The 25,409-nt window shown below is 45.0% G+C and overlaps 1 protein-coding gene across 1 annotated transcript in view; it reads right to left on the bottom strand.

Moving 5' to 3' along the window:
* Positions 1-884: 884 nt before the first annotated feature.
* Positions 885-25,409, bottom strand: part of LOC115176567 (protein FAM171A1) — a 33,670-nt gene continuing 9,145 nt past the window's right edge. Inside the window, exons 2-9 of the mRNA XM_029736624.1 lie at positions 21,464-21,691; positions 18,203-18,295; positions 12,375-12,533; positions 11,252-11,428; positions 5,880-5,996; positions 4,972-5,086; positions 4,635-4,749; positions 885-4,388 (exon numbers count right to left, since the gene is read on the bottom strand). Coding sequence (XP_029592484.1) covers positions 2,793-4,388; positions 4,635-4,749; positions 4,972-5,086; positions 5,880-5,996; positions 11,252-11,428; positions 12,375-12,533; positions 18,203-18,295; positions 21,464-21,691 — 2,600 coding nt within the window. The 3' untranslated portion in view covers positions 885-2,792. The remainder of the gene's footprint in view (positions 4,389-4,634; positions 4,750-4,971; positions 5,087-5,879; positions 5,997-11,251; positions 11,429-12,374; positions 12,534-18,202; positions 18,296-21,463; positions 21,692-25,409) is intronic.

The following is a 25,409-nucleotide window of genomic DNA, read 5'->3' as shown; positions in this document are numbered from 1 at the left end:
ACTCTGTATGACCTGACCTGGCTAGAACTCTGAGAAACTTACGGCAGGAAAGGGAGTCCCATCAATGTCCCTCTAATCTCAGGGGAATGGAACTGCCAGCGTGGTAGTGATAAACAGTGGTGAGAACTATGGGGAAGGATACATCCCACCTACTGTTTGTGTGTAGGTATGTGCGTAAGTAGGGAGGGAGTGAGTTATAAAATGACATGTTCTTTTTATTTTGACTTTAGAACGTTCTCGTGAATAAACTTTACGGAGTCTTTGCCTAATTATTATTAAACCCAGTGTCTTACAAACCTTGGGGATTGGTCAAAGCTTGTTGTTAGTTATTATCATTGGGCTGGAACATTTTCGTGACAGGAGCGCGTCTGTCAGCTACTGAATTCAGGGGGAAACGGCTGAGCTGCAGGTTCTCTGGCCATTATGTCCCGATGGTGGGTTGATATGCTGCTCCCTTAAATCCGCCCGTTAGTAACTGCCAACCGGGAAAGCCTTGAGGGGGGAGTCAGGTTCTCCCAGTCAGCAAGATGTTGATTGATTTTCTGTCTATATACAGGTACGTCAAAAGGAGCATGAAATCTGACAAGCCTAATGGAAACGAATAGGTCAATCATAAGGGAATGAAAAGCTTTACCATAATTCGGTGTGGCTCAGTAATGTAGAACATGTAGCCATGACTATTGCTCTAGTTATCAGATACATTAACAAAAACCATAAGAGCAGAACGTGAACCATGCATCTGGATACAGTCTAATCCTGAAGCTTGCACACATTTGACATTGATCTACAGAGGATGACTCAATTGTTCTCCTTAATTCTACTACACTCAAACTTGCTCTATAGTCTCTAGACTAGTGCTAAACAATACACAGAAGATGCAGAAGTCCAGTTTGTCTCTTTATTCAGAATAATAAGCGTAAATTATAATACAAGCAACCAGTTAAGACATTCAGAATGGATGGAACAGTAACATACAGTACTCTTCCAGAGTGGTAACTATGGTGATGGAGTACAGAGAGAGAGAGAGAGAGGACGAGGGGTCATTCACAACACTAGCTCACATGTCAACATGTAGAGGAGAGAACTATATACACTGTAATGCCTCAGATGTCATATGCTGTCACACACACACACGACCTGCAGTATATTGTCTGCACGCACAGATATGAACACTCAGGCACATGCTTGCGCAGAAAGACATGACTACACACTGGCACACAGAGGCAGATGCAAAAATCAATAAACAATCTAGCTATGGTCACACAGCATCCTCCCTTTGTGACTGAGGAGAGGTGAGAGGGGGTTACTGCATGCTGTCTGCCAGGGACAGAGGGAGGAGAGGAGAGAGGGATGAGGTAGTGGAGGGTTAGAGCTCAACAGGGGAGAGGAGAAATAAATAGCTTGCTGAACTGATCAACTGATGTGTACGAGTCAACTTGTTCAAAGGCACTTGGAAAACGAGGAAGTCGATTATAGTGGTTTCCAAACGTCAGGATGCAGTTTGGTTTCAGAGAAAAGGCTTGGGTGTGTGTGTTTCAAACTCTGTACTTACAGTAAGGAAAGAAAACGATAAAACATATCCGAGTAGAAAATAGCATAAAAGTATTTGAGTAAAATAGTTTGGCAACTAAAATCACAGAGTACTTAAAATTACAAAACAAGGCATCTCAAGCAACTGTATAAAAGTGATGCATAGCCAGCCGTTCAGAGCAAAGTATGCCGAAGTCAGTGGTTCAACACACAAAAACCTTCATATAAAACTTCACTGGTAGAGTGCTGTAATATCAACAGTCACCAACAGAGGGGGCTGTATCCCATTATCTGATTCACCAGTCATGTGGATGGGAAACTGAAGTTACACACACACTAATCTAAGGTACCCTAACGTTATGGAAAATGCAAACCTAAAAAAAATAACGAAACAAAATATGTTTTATTGTCACATACACTGGATAGATGCAGCCATAGTAGAACAGCACCCCTGGAGCAAATCAGGGTTAAGTGCCTTGCTCAAGGGCATATCGACAGATTTTTCACCTTCTTGGCTTGGGTATTCGAACCAGCGATCTTTACATTACTGGCCCACCGCTCTAACCGCTAGGCTACCTGCCGCCCAGATTAAGACTTGTGGGGGGAAAACTGATCATAGATCTGTGCCTCTGGGCAACATCTACCTGCAGCATTAAACATTAGAGTAGCTTCCTTTCCTGCTGTATGTATATCCTGTCCTAGTTACTGATCTTAAAACACCACTACTCCTTCTACCTAGACCTGCCAGTAGACATACGCCATATTGCTTTTACTTGTCCGATGCTTTTCAGATCAGTGGACTGAAGCAGATAAGACTGAGGAAAGGAGGCTGCTGCTAAGTATTGAAACACACTCATTGTCTGTCTACTTTATTCTACAGCCCCTTTTTGCTGACACAGCTAATTTACTAAAGGCATAGCAGTTGTGCATTACATGTTCTCTGACGTTGTTTAGTTTGTTTTCACGTCAGGAGTTCATCTGTATCACTCAGACAAAGTCTCTATGGCATGTCTAGTCAGTGGCCTGTCCATGTAGTGTGGGGCTATGATGATACACAGGAAGGATTAGACATTAGAATGTATGGAGTTCCAATGGACTTCCAACTGTTCCAATCGTTTCCATTCACTGACCGTTCCATTTAGCTCCCAGTGCAGATGTATTCCTGAATGATCTGTACATCTATAGCTGGCCAATCCTTCTTCATGTCAATCTGGGGTAGGGTGGTGGGAGGGGAAGTAAGGTCATAGTTCAAGGGTCAGAGGTTATTTGAGGTTAAAGACTGCCAGTAGGGGGCGCTCCTCCCTCTTCTGCCAGGGGCTCTTCTTCTCCTCCTCTCCGTGGTCGTCAGGGGCAACAGACAATAGGGCCGTCTGGTCATGCTCAGTCCTGAAAACCACGCCCTCTGTCTCTGTGAGTGGGGGTGGAGAGGAGGAGGAGGAAGAGGAGGGGGAAGAGAGGGGTGAAGGAGCCTCTTCCTGTATCATCCCCTCTCCTCTGTGTTCCTCTTCCGCCTCCTCTTCCTCTACTTGTTGATGTCCCTGTGTGTTCTGCAACCCTGGACCTAAAGGGCTATCCTGGGGGCTACACTCAGGAGTCTCCTCCTCCCCCTCCAGGTCATCCACATATACCAGCTGGGTGTAGGCCATGGCAGGAGGGCCGCTCTTTGTCCTCCCCCTCTCTCTGTCTTTCTCTCTTTCCCTCTCTCCTACCTTCCTCTCTACCTCCCTTCCCCTCCGCCCTGCTCTGGGCTCATTCAGGTCCACCCCGGAGTCCAGACTTGCGTCGTTTCCATTGACATGTCTACCACCACTGTTGTTACCATGGCTACCTCCTCCACCTGGATTCCCCTTGGCTTGCCCAGCCCGCTGCAAGTCTATGTAAGAATGTCTGATGGCGTTAGACCGACCGTCCAATGAGACGAACCAGGCACGCGGGTGTGTGAGGGGCTTCCCTCCCCGCAGTTCCATCAGTTTCCTCTCGGCCAATAGCGTGTCCTCGCCATTCATTTGCATAATCCCTGCCTCCCCAAGTGCTGTCGGGATAGACAGGGACTCTGATAGGCTGCTCCACTCCCCTTGCCCCTCTCCTTGTCCCTGGTTGGCTGAGGCGGTAGCATAATCGGTGTGTGTTTGCCCCAGGGGCTGCTGGGAGTGTGAGGCGTTGAGCTCAGCCTGGATGGTCTCCAGGTCACTCTGCTGGTCAGTCTGTAAGAACAGGGCCTGGCCACACAGCGGGTGCTCCCCCGGCAGGCGCATGTAGTGGGCTGGGATCACCAGGGTGGGCCGGATCCTCCTGGGGTAACCGTCTCCTCCACTCAGCAGGTCCACAGAGCCACAGCACAGCAGCTGGCCCGGCCTGGGGAGGGAGAGGGGCAGGGAGCCCAGGTGGTCCACAGACCGGGACAGGAGGTAGTCTGGGGGTCTGCGCTCACACCCCTCCCCTCTGATAGGGGAGACAGGTGGGGAGCAGGGCGAGGTAGCCTCACGCACACTAGTCCCGCCCTCCCCAACACCACTCAATTGACTTGCTGACGCCTGCACCTGATTTGAGGAGGAAAGTCTATCTGGGAGCTGATTGATGGATGAGCAGATGGAGGTGTATGATTGGCGGTAGCCGGCATCCGTCCCGGTGGAGAGGGCTGACTTAAACGGGAACGTCTCCACTGACTGACGGTAGTCTCTGCTGCGCGGCGTCAGGTTGCCTAGCGACGAGCCATGACGACTTCGGCTGTGGTTTCCTAGCGACATGCGACTGTGGTTGCCATGGGAGACCAGGTCATGGCGATCGTAGGAGGAGGGTTTGAGCATGGGCGTGGTCATGTCGGGTTCTGCTGTCATAGAGACCAGCTCCAAATGAACCTAGAGATGTGATAAGGTTTTAGTGTCAGTTTCACAGACAGTAGCACTATGCCATTATCTAACATGCTCTTCAAACAAAATACACAGAACACACAGGGAACAATACCATCAATACACACCAACACAAAAGTGAAAAAACTCAACAGAATATTAGCTGTGATTATAACAATAGAAAGTGCAGTGGCAAAGGGAGAAAGCATGTTTGTATGAAGAGACCAGTGGTCCCTGGCCTGGGTGTTGACTGACCTCGCTGCTGATGAGGTTGAGGTGGGACATGGAGGTGGACTGGTCTCTCTTACTGCCCTCCAGACCAGACAGGGTCAGCTTCCGCTGGGACAGACGAGGCTTCACACAACCACGCCTGGAAAGAGACAGAGACAGGGAGAGGGAGAGACAGGGAGAGAGAGAGAAACGGGGAGAGCGCGAGAGACACAGGGAGACAGAGACAGGGAGGGAGAGAGAGAGAGAAGGGGGGAGGAAAGAGAAGACAGTCCCGTTGAAACTCAAGACTGCTTCACTGACGCACAAGACACACTTATGACAGTCAGCAGGGAAGTCCATTGATCCAGACAGACAGACAGACCTGCAGTAGTACAGTAGTAGACAGAGCAGGCAGAGGAGGATGACAGCCATGCCTCCCAGTATGGCCAATAGGAAGACTGTGTGGTACGTACTGATGTCCTTTGCCACCACCGGACCTGCAGAAACAAACACATTCTTTTTTTTTTAATGGTTCACAGAGGAAGTTATACCTGTTTTAAATGTGTGTGTTGGTACCTGTGTCTAGCGGGGACACGGCGTGTGTTGGTACCTGTGTCTAGCGGGGACACGGCGTGTGTTGGTACCTGTGTCTAGCGGGGACACGGCGTGTGTTGGTACCTGTGTCTAGCGGGGACACGGCGTGTGTTGGTACATGTGTCTAGCGGGGACACGGCATGTGTTGGTACCTGTGTCTAGCGGGGACACGGCGTGTGTTGGTACCTGTGTCTAGCGGGGACACGGCGTGTGTTGGTACCTGTGTCTAGCGGGGACACGGCGTGTGTTGGTACCTGTGTCTAGCGGGGACACGGCGTGTGTTGGTACTTGTGTCTAGCGGGGACACGGCGTGTGTTGGTACCTGTGTCTAGCGGGGACACGGCGTGTGTTGGTACCTGTGTCTAGCGGGGACACGGCGTGTGTTGGTACCTGTGTCTAGCGGGGACACGGCGTGTGTTGGTACCTGTGTCTAGCGGGGACACGGTGTGTGTTGGTACCTGTGTCTAGCGGGGACATGGTGTGTGTTGGTACCTGTGTCTAGCGGGGACACGGCGTGTGTTGGTACCTGTGTCTAGCGGGGACACGGCGTGTGTTGGTACCTGTGTCTAGCAGGGACACGGCGTGTGTTGGTACCTGTGTCTAGCGGGGACACGGTGTGTGTTGGTACCTGTGTCTAGCGGGGACACGGTGTGTGTTGGTACCTGTGTGTAGCGGGGACATGGTGTGTGTTGGTACCTGTGTATAATGGAGACATGGCAGCCACCCAGTATCCCAGCTGAGGGGCGATGTAGGTTAGGCTGAGCTGGTCTCCCTCCCTCTGGACATAGCCCAGACTGCTCTTCAACCAGGCCCCTACAAACAAACAAACAAACAAACAAACACAGAGAGAGTTAGACATATACTCTTCAACCACAGTAAATCAGTGTAAAGCGTTTGGCCTCGTCACAGTGTTGCTGCAGTTCTTCAGTCAACCACCAGGAGGCAGCATACTCACAGTGACACAGTCATAACACATACCGGCCAGGAGCCATATGAGCCAGAATCATCATAACATAGCCAGACACAGTCATTGTGTAAGATGAGGTAACACGACCTGGACAACGATCTAATGTCAGTTTTTAATTTCGTCACCATTGGTTATGATAAGGATTTGTGGTATGTAGGCTGATCCTAGATCTGTGTATGAGAGGGGCTATGACAGTGCAGCAGTGGGCTCTGCAGGGGATTCTCTGTCTATTATAGATGCTCTGATGCAACCCAATTAGAAGGGAAGAACTAATGTACAGGGAGGGGGAAGAGAGAAACAAGAGACTAATGTACAGGGAGGGGGAGAGAGAAACAAGAGAAGCAGAGAAATGCCTGTGACTCAGCATCTTTGTGAAACGCTTCGCCTCCCTCCCTCCCACAGTTGTCATCGATCCCCATGGACCAAGTACAGCTAAGCACAGAAACAGCCCAACCCAGCACAGCCCTGTCCTCTTGAGGAGTCAACTCTCACTGGATGACCTTTTACATTAGTGTATTGTATCCTCTGGCAGTAAGGCATCGCACACACACACACACACACACACACACACACACACACACACACACACACACACACACACACACACACACACACACACACACACACTCTACTGGTCACCTTTACATTGGTACTAGTCATTTGTGAGAGTTTGTAGGAATGTCATTATGAACTCTGTTCAGATGTGAACTGGATGGTAGTTACATCATTAACTCCTCTCTGTAATGTATTGAGTCTGGATGGTAGTTACAGTGGGGGAAAAAAGTATTTGATCCCCTGCTGATTTTGTACGTTTGCCCACTTACAAAGAAATGATCAGTCTCTAATTTTAATGGTAGGTTAATTTGAACAGTGAGAGACAGAATAACAACAAAACAAATCCAGAAAAACGCATGTCAAAAATGTTATAAAATGATTAGCATTTAATGAGGGAAATAAGTATTAGACCCCTCTGCAATACATGACTTAGTACTTGGTGGCAAAACCCTTGTTGGCAATCACAGAGATCAGACGTTTCTTGTAGTTGGCCACCAGGTTTGCACACATCTCAGGAGGGATTTTGTCCCACTCCTCTTTGCAGATCTTCTCCAAGTCATTAAGGTTTCGAGGCTGACGTTTGGTAACTCGAACCTTCAGCTCCCTCCACAGATTTTCTATGGGATTAAGGTCTGGAGACTGGCTAGGCCACTCTAGGACCTTAATGTGCTTCTTCTTGAGCCACTCCTTTGTTGCCTTGGCCGTGTGTTTTGGGTCATTGTCATGCTGGAATAGCCATCCACGACCCATTTTCAATGCCCTGGCTGAGGGAAGGAGGTTCTCACCCAAGATTTGACGGTACATGGCCCCGTCCATCGTCCCTTTGATGCGGTGAAGTTTTCCTGTCCCCTTAGCACAAAAACACCCCCAAAGCATAATGTTTCCACCTCCATGTTTGACGGTGGAGATGGTGTTCTTCGGGTCATAGGCAGCATTCCTCCTCCTCCAAACACGGCGAGTTGAGTTGATGCCAAAGAGCTCCATTTTGGTCTCATCTGACCACAACACTTTCACCAGTTGTCCTCTGAATCATTCAGATGTTCATTGGCAAACTTCAGACGGGCACGTATAAGTTTTCTTGAGCAGGGGGTCCTTGTGGCGCTGCAGGACTTCAGTCCTTCACGGCGTAGTGTGTTACCGATTGTTTTCTTGGTGACTATGGTCCCAGCTGCCTTGAGATCATTGACAAGATCCTCCCGTGTAGTTCTGGGCTGATTCCTCACCGTTCTCATGATCATTGCAACCCCACGAGGTGAGATCTTGCATGGAGTCCCAGGCCGAGGGATATTGACAGTTCTTTTGTGTTTCTTCCATTTGCGAATAATCGCACCAAATGTTGTCACCTTCTCACCAAGCTGCTTGGCGATGGTCTTGTAGCCCATTCCAGCCTTGTGTAGGTCTACAATCTTGTCCCTGACATCCTTGGAGAGCTCTTTGGTCTTGGCCATGGTGGAGAGTTTGTAATCTGATTGATTGATTGCTTCTGTGGACAGATGTCTTTTTTACAGTTAACAAACTGAGATTAGGAGCACTCCTAATCACTGGATGGTAGTGTGCTCCTAATCTCAGCTCGTTACCTGTATAAAAGACACCTGGGAGCCAGAAATCTTTCTGATTGAGAGGGGGTCAAATACTTATTTCCCTCATTAAAATGCAAATCAATTTATAACATTTTAGACGTGTTTTTCTGGATTTTTTTGTTGTTATTTTGTCTCCCACTGTTCAAAAAAACCTACCAGTAAAATTATAGACTGATCCTTTCTTTATCAGTGGACAAACGTACAAAATCAGCAGGGGATCAAATACTCCCCCCCCACTGTACATCATTAACTCCTCTCTGTAATGTATTGACATCATTAACTCCTCTCTGTAATGTATTGACATCATTAACTCCTCTCTGTAATGTATTGACATCATTAACTCCTCTCTGTAATGTATTGACATCATTAACTCCTCTCTGTAATGTATTGACATCATTAACTCCTCTCTGTAATGTAGTTACATCATTAACTCCTCTCTGTAATGTATTGACATCATTAACTCCTCTCTGTAATGTATTGACATCATTAACTCCTCTCTGTAGTGTAATGACATCATTAACTCCTCTCTGTAATGTATTGACATCATTAACTCCTCTCTGTAATGTATTGACATCATTAACTCCTCTCTGTAATGTAGTTACATCATTAACTCCTCTCTGTAATGTATTGACATCATTAACTCCTCTCTGTAATGTATTGACATCATTAACTCCTCTCTGTAATGTAATGACATCATTAACTCCTCTCTGTAATGTATTGACATCATTAACTCCTCTCTGTAATGTATTGACATCATTAACTCCTCTCTGTAATGTATTGACATCATTAACTCCTCTCTGTAATGTATTGATATCATTAACTCCTCTCTGTAATGTATTGACATCATTAACTCCTCTCTGTAATGTATTGAGTCTGGATGGTAGTTACATCATTAACTCCTCTCTAATGTATTGACATCATTAACTCCTCACTGTAATGTATTGAGTCTGGATGGTAGTTACATCATTAACTGGATGGTATTGACATCATAAACACACGGAGGTAAACATGCTCCTTTCTAACAGAATGTGACATCATTCAGCTCAGTGCTCCACAACATCCCAGAACAAAATACATGCTGTCAGTTAAACTAGCAGAACAGGTTTGACCAAGTCTGTGTGTGTCTTTTGCTCAAGCGTCTGTATGTGAGAGTTTGTGTGGCTCTGTATGCTCAAGCATCTGTGTGTCTCTGTGAGAGTTGGTGTGTGTGTGCTCAAGCATCTGTGTGTCTGTGTGAGAGAGTTGGTGTGTGTGTGTGTGTGAGAGAAAGAGTTGGTGTGTGTGTGAGTTGGTGTGTGTGTGTGTGAGAGAGTTGGTGTGTGGGTGTGTGTGAGAGAGTTGGTGTGGGTGTGTGTGTGTGTGTGTGTGTGTGTGTGTGTGTGTGTGTGTGTGAGAGAGTTGGTGTGTATGTGCGTCTGTGAGAGTTGGCGTGTGTATGTGTCTGTGAGAGTTGGCGTGTGTATGTGTCTGTGAGAGTTGGCGTGTGTATGTGTCTGTGAGAGTTGGCGTGTGCATGTGTCTGTGAGAGTTGGCGTGTGCATGTGTCTGTGAGAGTTGGCGTGTGTATGTCTGTGAGAGTTGGCGTGTGTATGTGTCTGTGAGAGTTGGCGTGTGTATGTGTCTGTGAGAGTTGGCGTGTGTGTGTGTCTGTGAGAGTTGGCGTGTGTGTGAGAGTTGGTGTGTGTATGTGTCTGTGAGAGTTGGTGTGTGTATGTGTCTGTGAGAGTTGGTGTGTGTATGTGTGTGTGAGAGTTGGTGTGTGTGTGAGAGTTGGTGTGTGTTATCACCTCTCCATGTGCAAGCCTAGACAACAACACACTCCCTCCTAACATTGGCTTCTTTGTGTGGAGAAAGAATGATCAGGCAGAAATATTTCTGGAGAAATCTCAAACTCTCTCTCGCACACTTACACACACAATTAAAGCCCGAAGTCTGTTAGGTTTGTTATTGGGGGGTTGCTAGGGAAACGGTGGACTAAAACAGAGGACCAGAGGTGGCTGTTTCTGGGAAATATTAACCCCATACAGCGTGTGTGTGCGTGTATTGACACAAGGCTACATACCCTCTGGCTATAAGGCATCGTGGGAACAGTGGCTTTCAATGTCAATCATGTAAAGGGTCACCCAGTGAGAGAGTTGACTCCTCAGGAGAACATGGCTATGCTGGGTCAGGCTGTGCTGGGCTAGGTACAGTACTGTGTGTGATTGTTTACACCTTATGTGTATATCTGTCTGTGTGTGTGTCTGTGATCCTATAGCCCCCGTCCTAATCAGCTCGTTGGGCTAGTGAATGGTCTCCTTCAGCAACAGTAAGTCACGTTGTGTTGGTCACAGTGACTGGACCTTCATATTACAGGACGTCCTTGGTAGTGTACCTCAGCTTGACTGGTTCAAGCACTACTCTGGCTACCTTCCTAAATCACTCCACTGCTGTCTGAGTCAATGATCTAGGGCTGACTACAACTCTACTGATCTGGGGAGGGAGGGAGAGAGGGATTTTCCAAACAGGTTAGGCTACATTTCCTAGCCAATCTTGTGATGTGGATATAATCAGGAACAAGAAGTATAGTGTTTTGATGTGTTTTAATAGGGTGCGTTACGTCCAATAATATGTCAGATAATCTTTTATAAAGTTCTCAAGTCTTCCATTCATAACTCTACCTCACTAATCTCCCGTCTCACTGTACAGTGTGTTGCATTCTGGTACGCTTTCTTTCCCCAGTTCCTTTAAAAAAAGAATGTAGTGATGCATTTCCCAGCTTGACTGAGAAACACACATCCCATCAACTTTCAGGAAACATAGATCCCACTGATGAAGGATGCAGGAGGGTAAACACACACAACACAACACACACCTTACCCCACTGATTAGAAGTTCAGAGGGCAGGAACTCTGGACCCAAACACAGGAAATCTGCTCCCTGCTCAGAAAGGGAAAAACTGAAAAGCTGTGTGTGTGTGTACTCACCTAGACTGGGGTCGAACCTCCAGGCTGGGATGTGTTGGTTCTCCTTCAGGCCGCTATTGGCCGGTAGAGGGATGGAGATGCTGATTGGGCCATTCACCTGGAGCTCCACCCCCTCGCTGGCCAATAGGTGGACAGAGATGGCCGCCACTGGAGTCAGCTCAAACCTACGCTCACTTCCTGTTAGAGGACAAGAGGAGAGCCAAAAGAGAGGAGTAGTGAGGGAGAGAGGAGAGCAGAGGAGAGTAGTGAGGGTTGAAGAGAGAGAGGAGAGGTGTAGTGAGAGGGAGAGAGAGAGAGGAGAGGTGTAGTTAGAGGGAGAGAGAGAGGAGAGGTGTAATTAGAGGGAGAGAGCAGAGGTGTAGTGAGAGGGAGAGAGAGAGAGGAGAGGTGTAGTGAGAGGGAGAGAGAGAGAGAGGAGAGGTGTAGTTAGAGGGAGAGAGAGAGGAGAGGTGTAGTGAGAGGGAGAGAGAGAGGAGAGGTGTAGTAAGAGAGGGAGAAGAGGAGCAGTGAGAGGCAGAGAGGGAGGAGAAGTTTAGTGAGAGCGAGGATATTAGAAGAAGAGGAGAGGAAGCAGGGAGAAAGAGAAGTGGAGAGTGTCTGCTAAATGATACAAATGTAAAATGGACACACACACACAGGTTGTCTGAGAGCACAGGGGTTATATTGTGTTAAAGGGGGCTCTTATGGGTAGTGTATCTTTGATGGAGCCTCTTACATAGAACTGTACCTCACCCCTACCTTCACCCCTCATCTCCTTAACCCTACCTTATTCACATCCACCCCTCACGTCACCACACCCACCCCTATCTTCACCCCTATATCACCTCACCCACTCCCCTGCCTTCACCCCACCCACTCACCCCCACCCCTCCCACCTACCTTCACCCCTACTTTCACCACATCCCCCTCACCCCTACCGTCACCTCCCCACCCATCTGTCCCTTCACCCCACATCTCCACCCACCCACTTACCCCTCATCCATCCCTTCACCACACACTCCCCACCAGCCCCTCATGTCTTCTATCCCACCCACCCCTCATCCCCCACCCACCCACCCCTCATCTCTTCCATCCAGAGTGTATTCCACCTAAGTCTGGTCCCAGTCTGTCCCAGTGGAGGTACCTGTTCCGTTGCCCCCCAGGCCCTGTAGGTAGGGGAAGTGCTGGATGTGGCTGGGGTTGTTGGCCACAGTCAGCAGGGCAGTGAGATTGCTGTAGGACGAGTTGGGAGGGAGGCTCAGGGCTCGACGCTGGAACTGAACCCAGGACTGACCCCTCGATCCTGGGGAGGAAAGAGGGGGGGGGGGGGTCAGGAACCACTCACACACTTAGATCCACTGTTCCTTAGTGTCCATCTCCCCTGTAACCCTTTTTAACGCAGCTTGTCAAATGAATGTCTGGAAGATGTGTGATGAACGCCATATGAATGCTGGCCTTCTCTCCTCTCACTCTCTTATCACTGTTTTTACTCCTCCATATTAAATCTCAACTTTCTAATGGTTTTTCTCTTTTACTCAATCGGTTCCTTCCATCTCCCTCTGCCACCCTTCCTCTCTCTCTCTCCCTCTCTCTCTCACTGCCTCCCGCTTTCTTTCTCTGTCTCTCACTGCAAGGGCTTTATTGGCATGGGAAACATGTTCACATTGCCAAAGCAAGTGGAATAGATAAACAAAAGTAAAATAAAACAATACAAATATGAACAGTAAACATTACACTCACAAAAGTTCATTATGTGCAAATAGTTAAAGTACAAAAGGGAAAATAAATAAATATGGGTTGTATTTACAATGGTGTTTGTTCTTCACTGGTTGCCCTTTTCTTGTGGCAACAGGTCACACATCTTGCTGCTGTGATTCCACACTGTGGTATTTCACCCAATAGATATGGGAGTTTATCAAAATTGGGTTTGTTTTCAAATTTTTTTGTAGGTCTGTGTAATCTGAGGGAAATATGTGTCTCTAATATGGTCATGCATTTGGCAGGAGGTTAGGAAGTGCAGCTCAGTTGCCACCTCATTTTGTGGGCAGTGTGCACATAGCAGGTTCTCTCTTCAGAGCCAGGTCTGCCTACAGCAGCCTTTCTCAATAGCAAGGCTATGCTCACTGCGTCTGTACATAGTCAAAGCTTTGCTTAAGTTTGGGTAAGTCACAGTGGTCAGGTATTCTGCCACTGTGTACTTTCTGTTTAGAACCAAATAGCATTCTAGTTTGCTCTGTTTTTTTGTTAAATCTTTCCAATGTGTCAAGTAATTCTGTTTTTATTTTCTCATGATTTGGTTGTGTCTAATTGTGTTGCTGTCCTGGGGCTCTGTGGGGTCTGTTGGTGAACAGAGCCCTAGGACCAGCTTGCTTAGGGGACTCTTCTCCAGGTTCATCGCTCTGTAGGTGATGGCTTTGTTATGGAAGGTTAGGGAATCGCTTCCTTTTAGGTGGTTGTAGAATTTAACGGCTCTTTGGATCTTAATAATTAGCGGGTATCGGCCTAATTCAGCTCTGCATGCATTATTTGGTGTTTTACGTTGTACACCGAGGATATTTTTACAGAATTCTGCATGCAGTCTCTCAATTTGGTGTTTGTCCCGTTTTGCTAATTTTTGGATTCTATAACTGATTCAAGTATTTTTAGCCAGATCCTAATTGGTATGTCGAATTGTATGTTCCTTTTGATGGCATAGAAAGCCCTTCTTGTTTCTCAGATCGTTCACAGCTTTGTGGAAGTTACCTGTGGCACTGATGTTTAGGCCGAGGTATGTTTAGGCGACAACAAACAATCTATAACTGGACTAATAGATCACTGACTAAAATCCAATTTTATTGGTCACATACACATGTTTAGCAGATGTTATTGCAGGTGTAGCGAAATGCTTGTGTTCCTAACTCCAATAGTGCAGTAGCATCTAACACTTCACAATACACACAAATCTCAAAGTAAAAGAATGGAACTAGCAAAGGATATGAACAAAATGTGCACACGTGGCTACATGCAGCTCTCGCTTTGATCTCAAAACAAGCGCATCTACTCACAACCACTCATGCTGTAAACACAGTTCAGTTCAAAGTAAATGGCACAGATCCATATATGGCAATGGTCTATTTGCATATAGGCCTATTGCAGCTCTGATTTGTTATGCTGCACCAGTCTGTGTAGATTACAGGCTGAGTCGTGCATGTCAATGCAATAGAATCCTACTCCGATGGCTTCTGCCTACAACCACATTTTGTGTTTCAGTATGTTGCATTGAAAGTGGCAAATATTGCCTTGATTCAATCAAAATTGCCACAGTAAAGGGAAACTGTGATAGTGTTAACAAGGAAAACTCTAGAACAGTAGCCACCAACCTTTGAGTCAAGATCCCTTTCTGAGTCAAAATGCAAGCCAAGATCGAACGCTCAAAAAAATTAGGCTAAACTTTTTTTCTATGAAACATTAACCAATTAAAAACAGTACTGTTGCAATGAGGTTTGTGCAGTAAGCTACAGGCCCAATACATTATCACCGCATACTGGCTTTGGCTTTGCTTGAATTGCCCTGCCAATGCATTGTTGTTCGGGACATTTAAAAAAAATTATATTAAAGCATTTGAGGTAGGCTATATGATCACACCGGTAATAGATCTGTTGTTGTATTACTTGTGAGGCACAGCTGAGTGAGCATACGTTTAAAAAATTCGCTTTTTATTTTACTGGGCTGATGGTCAGTCTCAGCAGAGGGAGAGAGCAGCAGACTGAGGGTTCACCTTTCAACATCCCTCCGCTCTCCCTTTCCTCCACTGACACTGACCAAAAAGTGACACCTTCTTCCAGCTGTTGTCGAAACTCAAGTCGCACCGCATTATTTCTGCCTCATGCACAAATTCATGTTGTTACTCCTATGACCAGAGAAAGTGAAATATTCCTTGATATTAAAAAAGACCCAAGCCGCTAATAATAACGCAAGCCTATGGATACAATGTCCTACTCATTCATTACTGCTGCACTGCTTGTTGCTGAGCTGATTGGAAATATGAGAAAAGGGCATTTTATGGCTTATAAAAGTGTTGAATACAAAGTGTTGACAGTGCTGAGTAAGAACTTAAACATGAAGTTAATCATAAAAACAGCAGCTCTTTGCTGTATTCGTTGACAGTTTCTCTCTAGTTATGGTTTTCAATGTTCTGAAATCTTTGCTATAGCTTTCTTGTACTGCAGACACGGTCATCTTAGCCATCCATTAGCCAGCGGTAGGCCTATAGTGCACTTGATTTGCTCTCCGGGTCCGCCGGGAAGGAAGAGTTTGTACCTTCAGACACATGAAATGTTTCAAAATGGCAACAGTTGGCCTACCCGGCACGCAGGGCAGCTGAATCGGGTGCAGCTACCGCCAATAACTAAAGCCAAAATAATTATAGAAACGCAGGGCTTTATCGTTGGGTTTTTTACAGAAATGTTTAGACATTGACTAGGGATGCCTTGGAGATCCATCGTGATCGACCGGTTGGTGACCACTGCTCTAGAAAGTTGAGTGAAGTTCAATCTCGTTCTTCTCTCCGTGGGCTGATATTTCTTCTGTGAGGCAGTCCCGCGGGAGGTGCGTGGTCTCAGGGCTACTGCGCGCAGCTTTGAGGGAAGATTGCTTGTGAGTACCAGAAGTCCTCAAGAGAATAGTAAACCTCACTTGTAAAAAGGCTATTTTAGGCTTATGGATTAGGTTTAGGGCAAGAACTAGGGGTTAGGTTTAGGGGTTAGAGAAAATAGGGTTTTGAGTGGGACTCAGTTGTTGGTCCCCAAAAAGTCCTCACAAGTATAGTAAGACATAGCTGTGTGTGTGTGGACATGTTTAATCGACCAACACAAAAAAAATATTTCTAGGGGGTTTAGGGTAAGGATAGAATTAGTGTCAGTGTTAGAATTGGGGTAAGTGGTTGTGGGTTAGGTTTAGGTTTTGTTGTAAGGTTAGGGAAAATAGGATTTTGAATGGGAATCAATTGTGTGTCCCCACAAGGTTAGTTAAACAAGACTGTGTGTGTGTGAGCTTGAGGACATGTTTAACTACAAGAAGAATAAACAAAAACAAAAATTAGACCAATGAAAAATACTATTTCTAGGGGGTTTAGTTAAGGTTAGAATTAGTGTTAGTATTGGGGTAAGGGGTTGTGGGTTAGGAGAAGGTGTTGGGGTATGGTTAAGGGTTAAGGAAATTAGGATTTAGAATGGGAATCAATTGTGTCCCCACAAGGTTAGTTAAACAAGACTGTGTGTGTTAAAAAGAAGTTTGTATAGTGGGGCTTCGCGATGATGTCATAGTGTTTCCACGGTGGTGAGTGTACATTCCTGGGCAATGAGACACCGCTGCAGCCGTGCCTGTGTGTTTTCTCTAGCTCTGTGTATCCTCTGCCTCCAGTACACCTGATCTGGTATTGATCTGAACATCCAGTATTAGAGGAGGTCTGGTATTGATCTGAACGTCCAGTGTTGGAGGAGGTCTGGTATTGATCTGAACGTCCAGTATTAGAGGAGGTCTGGTATTGATCTGAACGTCCAGTATTAGAGGAGGTCTGGTATTGATCTGAACGTCCAGTATTAGAGGAGGTCTGGTACTGATCTGAACGTCCAGTATTAGAGGTCTGGTATTTATCTGAACGTCCAGTATTAGAGGAGGTCTGGTATTGATCTGAACGTCCAGTATTAGAGGTCTGGTATTTATCTGAACGTCCAGTATTAGAGGAGGTCTGGTATTGATCTGAACGTCCAGCATTAGAGGAGGTCTGGTATTGACCTGAACGTCCAGTTTTGAAGCAGGTCTGGTATTGATTTGAACGTCCAGTATTAGAGGTGGTCTGGGATATAATCACATCAACAGGACTGGAGTAACAAAATGGAGAGGAGTTAGTTCTAGGAAACAGCTTGGACAGGATGTGAGAGTTAGCAGAGCATGTGTGTGTGGAGGGGGGAGGGTTCCTGTGCCAATCCAAAAAGCCCCTCCTCACCCCCTCCTAAGAGTGCCCATCCCCTCTTCCCTGCCTCTCCCCCTTTCCCTCATCCCCTCTCTTCCCCCTTTCTCTCATCCCCTCTTCCCCCTTCTCCCCACCCCCTCTCTTCCCTCTTCTCCCCACCCTCTCTCTTCCCTCTTCTCCCCACCCTGTCTCTTTTCATTCTCTCTCCTCCTGCCACATGACAAGGTTTATCGCTCCCCTGGGCTTCCAGGTTCAAAATACCATGATATAACACACTGTGTGCGGAGGGGGGCCACTGTATGCACCAGACCATAGCATGATTATTAGAGGTCAACCGATTATGATTTTTCAACGCCGATACCGATGCCGATTATTGGAGGCCCAAAACCCGATGCCGATAATAAGAATGTGTTCTTAACTGACTTTCCAAGTTAAAAAATATTTATATATAAAAAAAAAAGTTTAAAATCGGCGGCCAAAAATACCGATTACCGATTGTTATGAAAACTTGAAAATCGGCCCTAATTAATCGGCCATTCCGATTAATCGGTCGACCTCTAATGATTATCCTGCCCTCCTGGAGGACGGACACACACAACTCAGTCAGCAAGATTTAAAGGAGTAGCAGCAGCAGAACCTCCCTCAGAGAGGATGGCAGAGCTGGAGAAGAGCAGATGGTATGGGACACTCTAAATGAGTGTGGTTATTGAAGACGAACACACACACATAGCAAAACAAGCACACTGATCAGACACACGGCAGACAAAGATACATGTTATAAGATCACATCTAATTTTATCTTATCTAATGTAATTGCTCCTGACTGATTGACAGAGGACACATGCTGCCTGAGTGTGTGTGTCTTTCATTAGAGAGATGTTTTAAAGGGGTGGACATCATTCATTATTAATGTGTGTGAGGTCACTGGGCCAGTGATCTCACTCACCTCGCTCACTCACTCACTCACTCACTCACTCACTCACTCACTCACTCACTCACTCACTCACTCACTCACTCACCTTGAGATCCAGAGTTAATGTGTATCAGGTCTTCATACACCATCAGAGTGGCAGCTCTCTCTGGTAGCAGCTCCAGACTGAGAGCGGAAAACACTGGAATACACACACATTTCAGTCATTTTTACATTTCAGCAGACGCTTGGCGTTTCAAGCACCATGCTCTACCAACTGAGCCACATGGGACCCACCACAGTCAGTCATTTATTAATCACAATAACCCACCCTGTGGCTCATTTTTATTCTCACTAATAAAAGGTAAACTATTGAATTTTGGTTTTCCTCTCAACTTCATGACATATTCTAGACCTAGTGGTTTCTTTATTTTCTAGCATTGTGGTTTGTAGAAAAACATTTGTTTGAAGATCTTACTTGACTAGTTTAAATCTCTAAATTTCCCTTTTCCATTCTCTGTGACCTGCCTCTACTATTAAAGCCTTGGATGGTGTTTTTCATAGCGCCCTTCATTTTATCACAGGAGACAGTTTAATTACTCAACACTGTATTCTTCACCAAAAGGTTCTCGGTAGATCACTACAGTCTTTTTAAATACAAAACCCTGCTCCACAAACCCCCGACTTACCTTAGCTAACATCACTATTAAGACTTAAAATGACAAGTTCTAAAACCTGTTCACAGGGTTGGTTAACTCTGGAGACTCCTTTGGTGTCTAGAGTGTGTTAATATTCTTGCACCTTATGTGTGGAATGATCTACAATACACTTTAAAATGGGAGGAATTGGTGCCTCTAGGTCATGTCAGACGGCTGTTAGGGGACCTTTTTACAGAAGTCTGTTTTTTTCCATTGTGTTTTGCTTTTCGTGTATTATTGTGTATAATAATGTGTATATGAATGTGTAGTTTAATGTGTTTATTGTATTTTGATGTGCATTGTGCTGCTATACAGGGCTCACCTGGAAGAGAGACAATGACTCCCTGTCTAAATAAAGAAACCTTGATCTCAGCATTGACTCCCTGTCTAAAAAAAAGAGACGCTGGTCTCAGCATCGACTCCCTGTCTAAATAAAGAGACGCTGGTCTCAGCATTGACTCCCTGTCTAAATAAAGAGACGCTGGTCTCAGCATTGACTCCCTGTCTAAAAAAAGAGACGCTGGTCTCAGCATCGACTCCCTGTCTAAATAAAGAGACGCTGGTCTCAGCATTGACTCCCTGTCTAAATAAAGAGACGCTGGTCTCAGCATTGACTCCCTGTCTAAATAAAGAGACGCTGGTCTCAGCATCGACTCCCTGTCTAAATAAAGAGACGCTGGTCTCAGCATTGACTCCCTGTCTAAATAAAGAGACGCTGGTCTCAGCATTGACTCCCTGTCTAAAAAAAGAGACGCTGGTCTCAGCATCGACTCCCTGTCTAAATAAAGAGACGCTGGTCTCAGCATCGACTCCCTGTCTAAATAAAGAGACGCTGGTCTCAGCATCGACTCCCTGTCTAAATAAAGAGACGCTGGTCTCAGCATCGACTCCCTGTCTAAATAAAGAGACGCTGGTCTCAGCATCGACTCCCTGTCTAAATAAAGAGACGCTGGTCTCAGCATTGACTCCCTGTCTAAATAAAGAGACGCTGGTCTCAGCATTGACTCCCTGTCTAAATAAAGAGACGCTGGTCTCAGCATTGACTCCCTGTCTAAATAAAGAGACGCTGGTCTCAGCATTGTCAAAGACTCCAGCCACCCTAGTCGTTGACTGTTCTCTCTGCTACCGCACGGCAAGCTGTACCGGGGCTCCAAGTCTAGGTCCAAGAGGCTTCTAAACAGCTTCTACCCCCAAGCCATAAGACTTCTGAACATATAATCAAATGGTTACCCAGACTATTTGCATTGCCCCCCTCCTTTCACACCACTGCTACTCTTTGTTTATTATCTATGCATAGTCACTTTAATAACTCTACCTACATGTACACATTACCTCGACTAACCTGTACCCCCGCACATTGACTCTGTACCGGTACCCCCTGTATATAGTCTCGCTAATGTTATTTTACTGCTGCTCTTTAACTACTTATTACTTTTATTTCTTATTCATATTTTTTAAACTGCATTGTTGGTTAGGGGCTTGTAAGTAAGCATTTCCCTGTAAGGTCTACACTTGTTGTATTTGGCGCATGTGACTAATAAAAACATAGTTGACTCCCTGTCTAAATAAAGAGACGCTGGTCTCATCATTAACTCCCTGTCTAAATAAAGAGACGCTGGTCTCAGCATTGACTCCCTGTCTAAATAAAGAGACGCTGGTCTCAGCATTGACTCCCTGTCTAAATAAAGAGACGCTGGTCTCAGCATTGACTCCCTGTCTAAATAAAGAGACCTTGGTCTCATCATTAACTCCCTGTCTAAATAAAGAGACCTTGGTCTCATCATTGACTCCCTGTCTAAATAAAGAGACCTTGGTCTCATCATTAACTCCCTGTCTAAATAAAGAGACCTTGGTCTCAGCATTGACTCCCTGTCTAAATAAAGAGACCTTGGTCTCATCATTAACTCCCTGTCTAAATAAAGAGACCTTGGTCTCAGCATTGACTCCCTGTCTAAATAAAGAGACCTTGGTCTCATCATTGACTCCCTGTCTAAATAAAGAGACCTTGGTCTCATCATTAACTCCCTGTCTAAATAAAGAGACCTTGGTCTCATCATTGACTCCCTGTCTAAATAAAGAGACCTTGGTCTCATCATTAACTCCCTGTCTAAATAAAGAGACCTTGGTCTCATCATTGACTCCCTGTCTAAATAAAGAGACCTTGGTCTCATCATTAACTCCCTGTCTAAATAAAGAGACCTTGGTCTCAGCATTGACTCCCTGTCTAAATAAAGAGACCTTGGTCTCATCATTAACTCCCTGTCTAAATAAAGAGACCTTGGTCTCATCATTGACTCCCTGTCTAAATAAAGAGACCTTGGTCTCAGCATTGACTCCCTGTCTAAATAAAGAGACCTTGGTCTCATCATTGACTCCCTGTCTAAATAAGGGCTGAATAAAAATCATAGACAAATGTTCTCTCCTCTTTCCTCCTCCTTTCTCTGTCTTCCTGTCACTCCTCCTTTCCTCTCTCTGCCACCCCTCCTTTCCTCTCTCTGTCACCCCTAAATTGTCCAGTGCTGATAAGCATGTGTGTGAACAATCTGAAAGTGTTATGTGAGGATAATGGGGGTGGTCACTTATTATAATAAATCTGTAATGGGGCACCCTCATACACCACTTTCAGATTGTTCACACACACACACACACAATAATTTACTACTTTGACCTACCGGGCAGTCTGGTGGGTCTCCAGGGGGCGGAATTTGGCACGTAGCCCTGTCTGGTTGCTGTGACAACCAGCAGGGTTCCAAGGCGGTAGGGAAAACGCAGGTAGGCATTGCCGTCAGCAGCAGAGGTCTCTGTGGTTACAGGGGTGTGGTTGGCGAAGAGCTCGATGGTTGCTCCGCCCAGGGGCTGGTGGGTGCTGGCATCACTCAGGTGAACCTTCAGATTCACCTCTACAAAGAGAGAGTGTGAGAGTTATACACACGGCTAAGTAAGTGTCAGTGATGTAAAGTAAGATAAGTAAAAAAAAAAAAAAACTTGAAAGCACTACTTTTTGGGGGTAACTTTTACTTCACTACATTCCCAAAGAAAATAACATACCTTTTACTCCACACATTTTGACTGACACCCAAAAGTACTCATTACATTTTGAATGCTTAGCAGGACATGAAAATGGTCCAATTCACACACTTATCAAGAGACCATCCTTTGTCGTCATCCCTACTGCCTCTGATCTGGCAGACTCACTAAACACAAATTCTTCATTTGTAAATTATGTCTGCGTGTTGTACTGTGCCCCTGGCTATCCGTAAATTTAAAAAAGAAAATTGTGCTGTCTGGTTTGCTTAATAAGGAATTTTAAAGGATTTATACTTTTACTTTTGGTACTTAAGTGTATTTAAAACCAAATACTTTTCCTCAAGTAGAGTTTTACTGGGTGACTTTCACATTTACTTGAGTCATTTTCTATGAAAGTATCTTTACTTTTACTCAAGTATGACTATTTTTTCCACCACTGGTAAGCATGCACCACACAGACTCAGGCTTGTCACTTTAATTGTCTGTAATTAGTTGGCCTTCAATCTCTAATGAGTCCCATTTTATCTGAAAATTAACCAACTTAGCCGAATGAAGCGTATCAATGTCCAGTCCAACAGAAAATGAATCCTAGAACAGAGCCTATGATATAGCCTAGGCATATACAGTTGAAGTCGGAAGTTCACATACACTTAGGTTGGAGTCATTAAAACTCATTTTTCAACCACTCCACAAATGTCTTGTTAACAAACTTTAGTTTTGGCATATCGGTTAGGACATCAACTTTGTGCATGACACAAGTCATGTTTCCAACAATTGTTTACAGACAGATTATTTCACTTATAATTCACTGTATCACAATTCTAGTGGGTCAGAAGTTTACATACACTAAGTTGACTGTTCCTTTAAACAGCTTGGAAAATTTCAGAAAATGATGTCATGGCTTTATAAGCTTCTGATAGGCTAATTGACCTAATTTGAGTCAATTGGAGGTCTACCTGTGGATGTATTTTAAGGCCTACCTTCAAACTCAGTGGCTCTTTGCTTGACATCATGGGAAAATCAAAAGAAATCAGCCAAGACCTCAGAAATCAAATTGTAGACCTCCACAAGTCTGGTTCATCCTTGAGAGCAGTTTCCAAACGCCTGAAGGTACCATGTTCATCTGTACAAACAATAGTACGCAAGTATAAACCCCATGGGACCATGTAGCCGTCATACCGCTCAGGAAGGAGATGCGTTCTGTCTCCTAGAGATGAACGTACTTTGGTGCAAAAAGTGCAAATCAATCCCAGAACAGCAGAAATGGACCCTGTGAAGATGCTGGAGGAAATAGGTACATAAATATCTATATCCACAGTAAAACGAGTCCTATATCAACATAACCTGAAAGGCCGCTCAGCAAGGAAGAAGCCACTGCTCCAAAACCGCTATAAAAAAGCCAGACTACCGTTTGCAACTGCACATGGGGACAAAGATCGTACTTTTTGGAGAAATGTACTCTGGTCTGATGAAACAAAAATAGAACTGTTTGGCCATAATGACCATCATTATGTTTGGAGGAAAAAGGGGGATGTTTGCAAGCCGAAGTACACCATCCCAACCGTGAAGCATGAGGGTGGCAGCATCATGTTGTGGGGGTGCTTTGTTGCAGGAGGGACTGGTGCACTTCACAAAATAGATGGCATCATGAGGAAAGAAAGTTGTGGATATATTGAAGCAACATCTCAAGACATCAGTCAGAAAGTTAAAGCTTGGTCGCAAATGGGTCTTCCAAATGGACAATGACCCCAAGCATACTTCCAAAGTTGTGGCAAAATGGCTTAAGGACAACAAAGTCAAGGGACTGGATTGGCCATCACAAAGCCCTGACCTCAATCCTATAGAAAATTTGTGGGCAGAACTGAAAAAGTGTGTGCGAGCAAGGAGGCCTACAAACCCGATTCAGTTACACCAGCTCTGTCAGGAGGAATGGGCCAAAATTCACCCAACTTATTGTGGGAAGCTTGTGGAAGGCTACTTGAAACGTTTGACCAAAGTTAAACAATTTAAAGGCAATGCTACCAAACACGAATTGAGTGTATGTAAACTTCTGACCCACTGGGAATGTGATGAAAGAAATAATGAAAGATGGAAGAAATAAAGCTGAAATAAATAATTCTCTCTACTATTATTCTGACATATCACATTCTTAAAATAAAAGTGGTGATCCTAACTGACCTAAATCAGGGTACTTTTACTAGGATTAAATGTCAGGAATTGTGAAAAACTGAGTTTAAATGTATTTGGCTAAGGTGTATGTAAACTTCCGACTTCAACTGTATATATACACACAGTAGTCCATACAGGAGTCAGGATAAGCTTTCTGACTCAGTCACATTTGACATTGGCAGTTAACAGCCAATCACAGTGAGTGGCCAAAAGCATATTTCCTGGTTCCCAGCCAATAGCGAGGCTCTGTCAAAACAATGGGCCCTTTCGCTGTTTCTTGATGCCGGAGGAAGGAAATCTCTGAGCACACATCTCCTTTATTACTGTCATACACTTTCCTGGAAACTGCTGAATAACATACTTCCATTAAACCATTAATTCTGTTGGATAGCGGAGCATTGTAAAGCTGACCCCCCCCCCCCCACACACACACCCACCTAGTTCATGCAGTGCCAGAGCTAAACTGGGACAGAGCAACAACCCATTCTCTCAAGTGGAACACCCACACTGGCCAAGCTTATCTAGGCTAGACCTTTGTTAGGGCCCTATAAAATCTGTTGAATTTAAAAATATATATAATAATTTCAACTTTATTTAACCAGGTAGGCCAGTTATTTACAACTGCAACCTGGTCAAGATAAAGCAAAGCAGTGCGACAAAATACAACAGAGTTACACATAGGATAAACAAAAGTACAGTCAATAACACAATAGAAAAATCTATATAGTGTCTGCAAATAGAGTAAGGAGGTAAGGCAATAAATAGGCCATAGTAGCAAAGCAATTACAATTTAGTAAATTAACACTGGAGTGATAGATGATGATGTGCAAGTAGAAATACTGGTGTGCAAAAGAGCAAAAAAGTAAAAAACAATATGGGGATGAGGTAGGTATTTGGGTGATTGATTCCGTTTATTTTTCCCCCCCAAATTCCATTTGTTTTTCCAGGTTTCCGTTTCCCCGTTTTTTTCAGGTTCACTCTCAAAATTGCACTTTTTTAATAGAAAAAAAACAAATAAAGCAGAGGTCTGGGATTTTTTTGTGGAAATTAAGATTTTTGGGTGTAGATAACCTTTAATTCCAGTGAGCACCTAAGGTTTTTTGTAGCCACATGTGATGGTAGTGTTCACAAAACAAATACACACTGGATTGATGAAATAATCCTGATATCATTCTGCCACGGAAGCATAGGCTACTTTGTAGTTAACATTTCATTGAGAAGTTTTTTGGGAGCCTTTCTATCTACCAGAAGACTGTTTTCATTAGCATCATTGCCAACCGCTACACAAAGTGGTAGCTGCACGCACCGCACATACAGACAGGGGTATTCTGGAATGGGAGACAGATGGTGAAACCCCAAGTTTCACAAGAGAAATCCAAGTATTTAGAACACTTTAGTTTCAGTGAACGTGAGTTAACCTTG

The sequence above is a fragment of the Salmo trutta genome, chromosome 37 (genome assembly GCF_901001165.1).
Source record: "Salmo trutta chromosome 37, fSalTru1.1, whole genome shotgun sequence".
Taxonomy (NCBI): Eukaryota; Metazoa; Chordata; class Actinopteri; order Salmoniformes; family Salmonidae; genus Salmo; species Salmo trutta.
The sequence above is the reverse complement of the archived record's forward strand: the minus strand, read 5'-3'. Positions and strand labels throughout refer to the sequence as shown.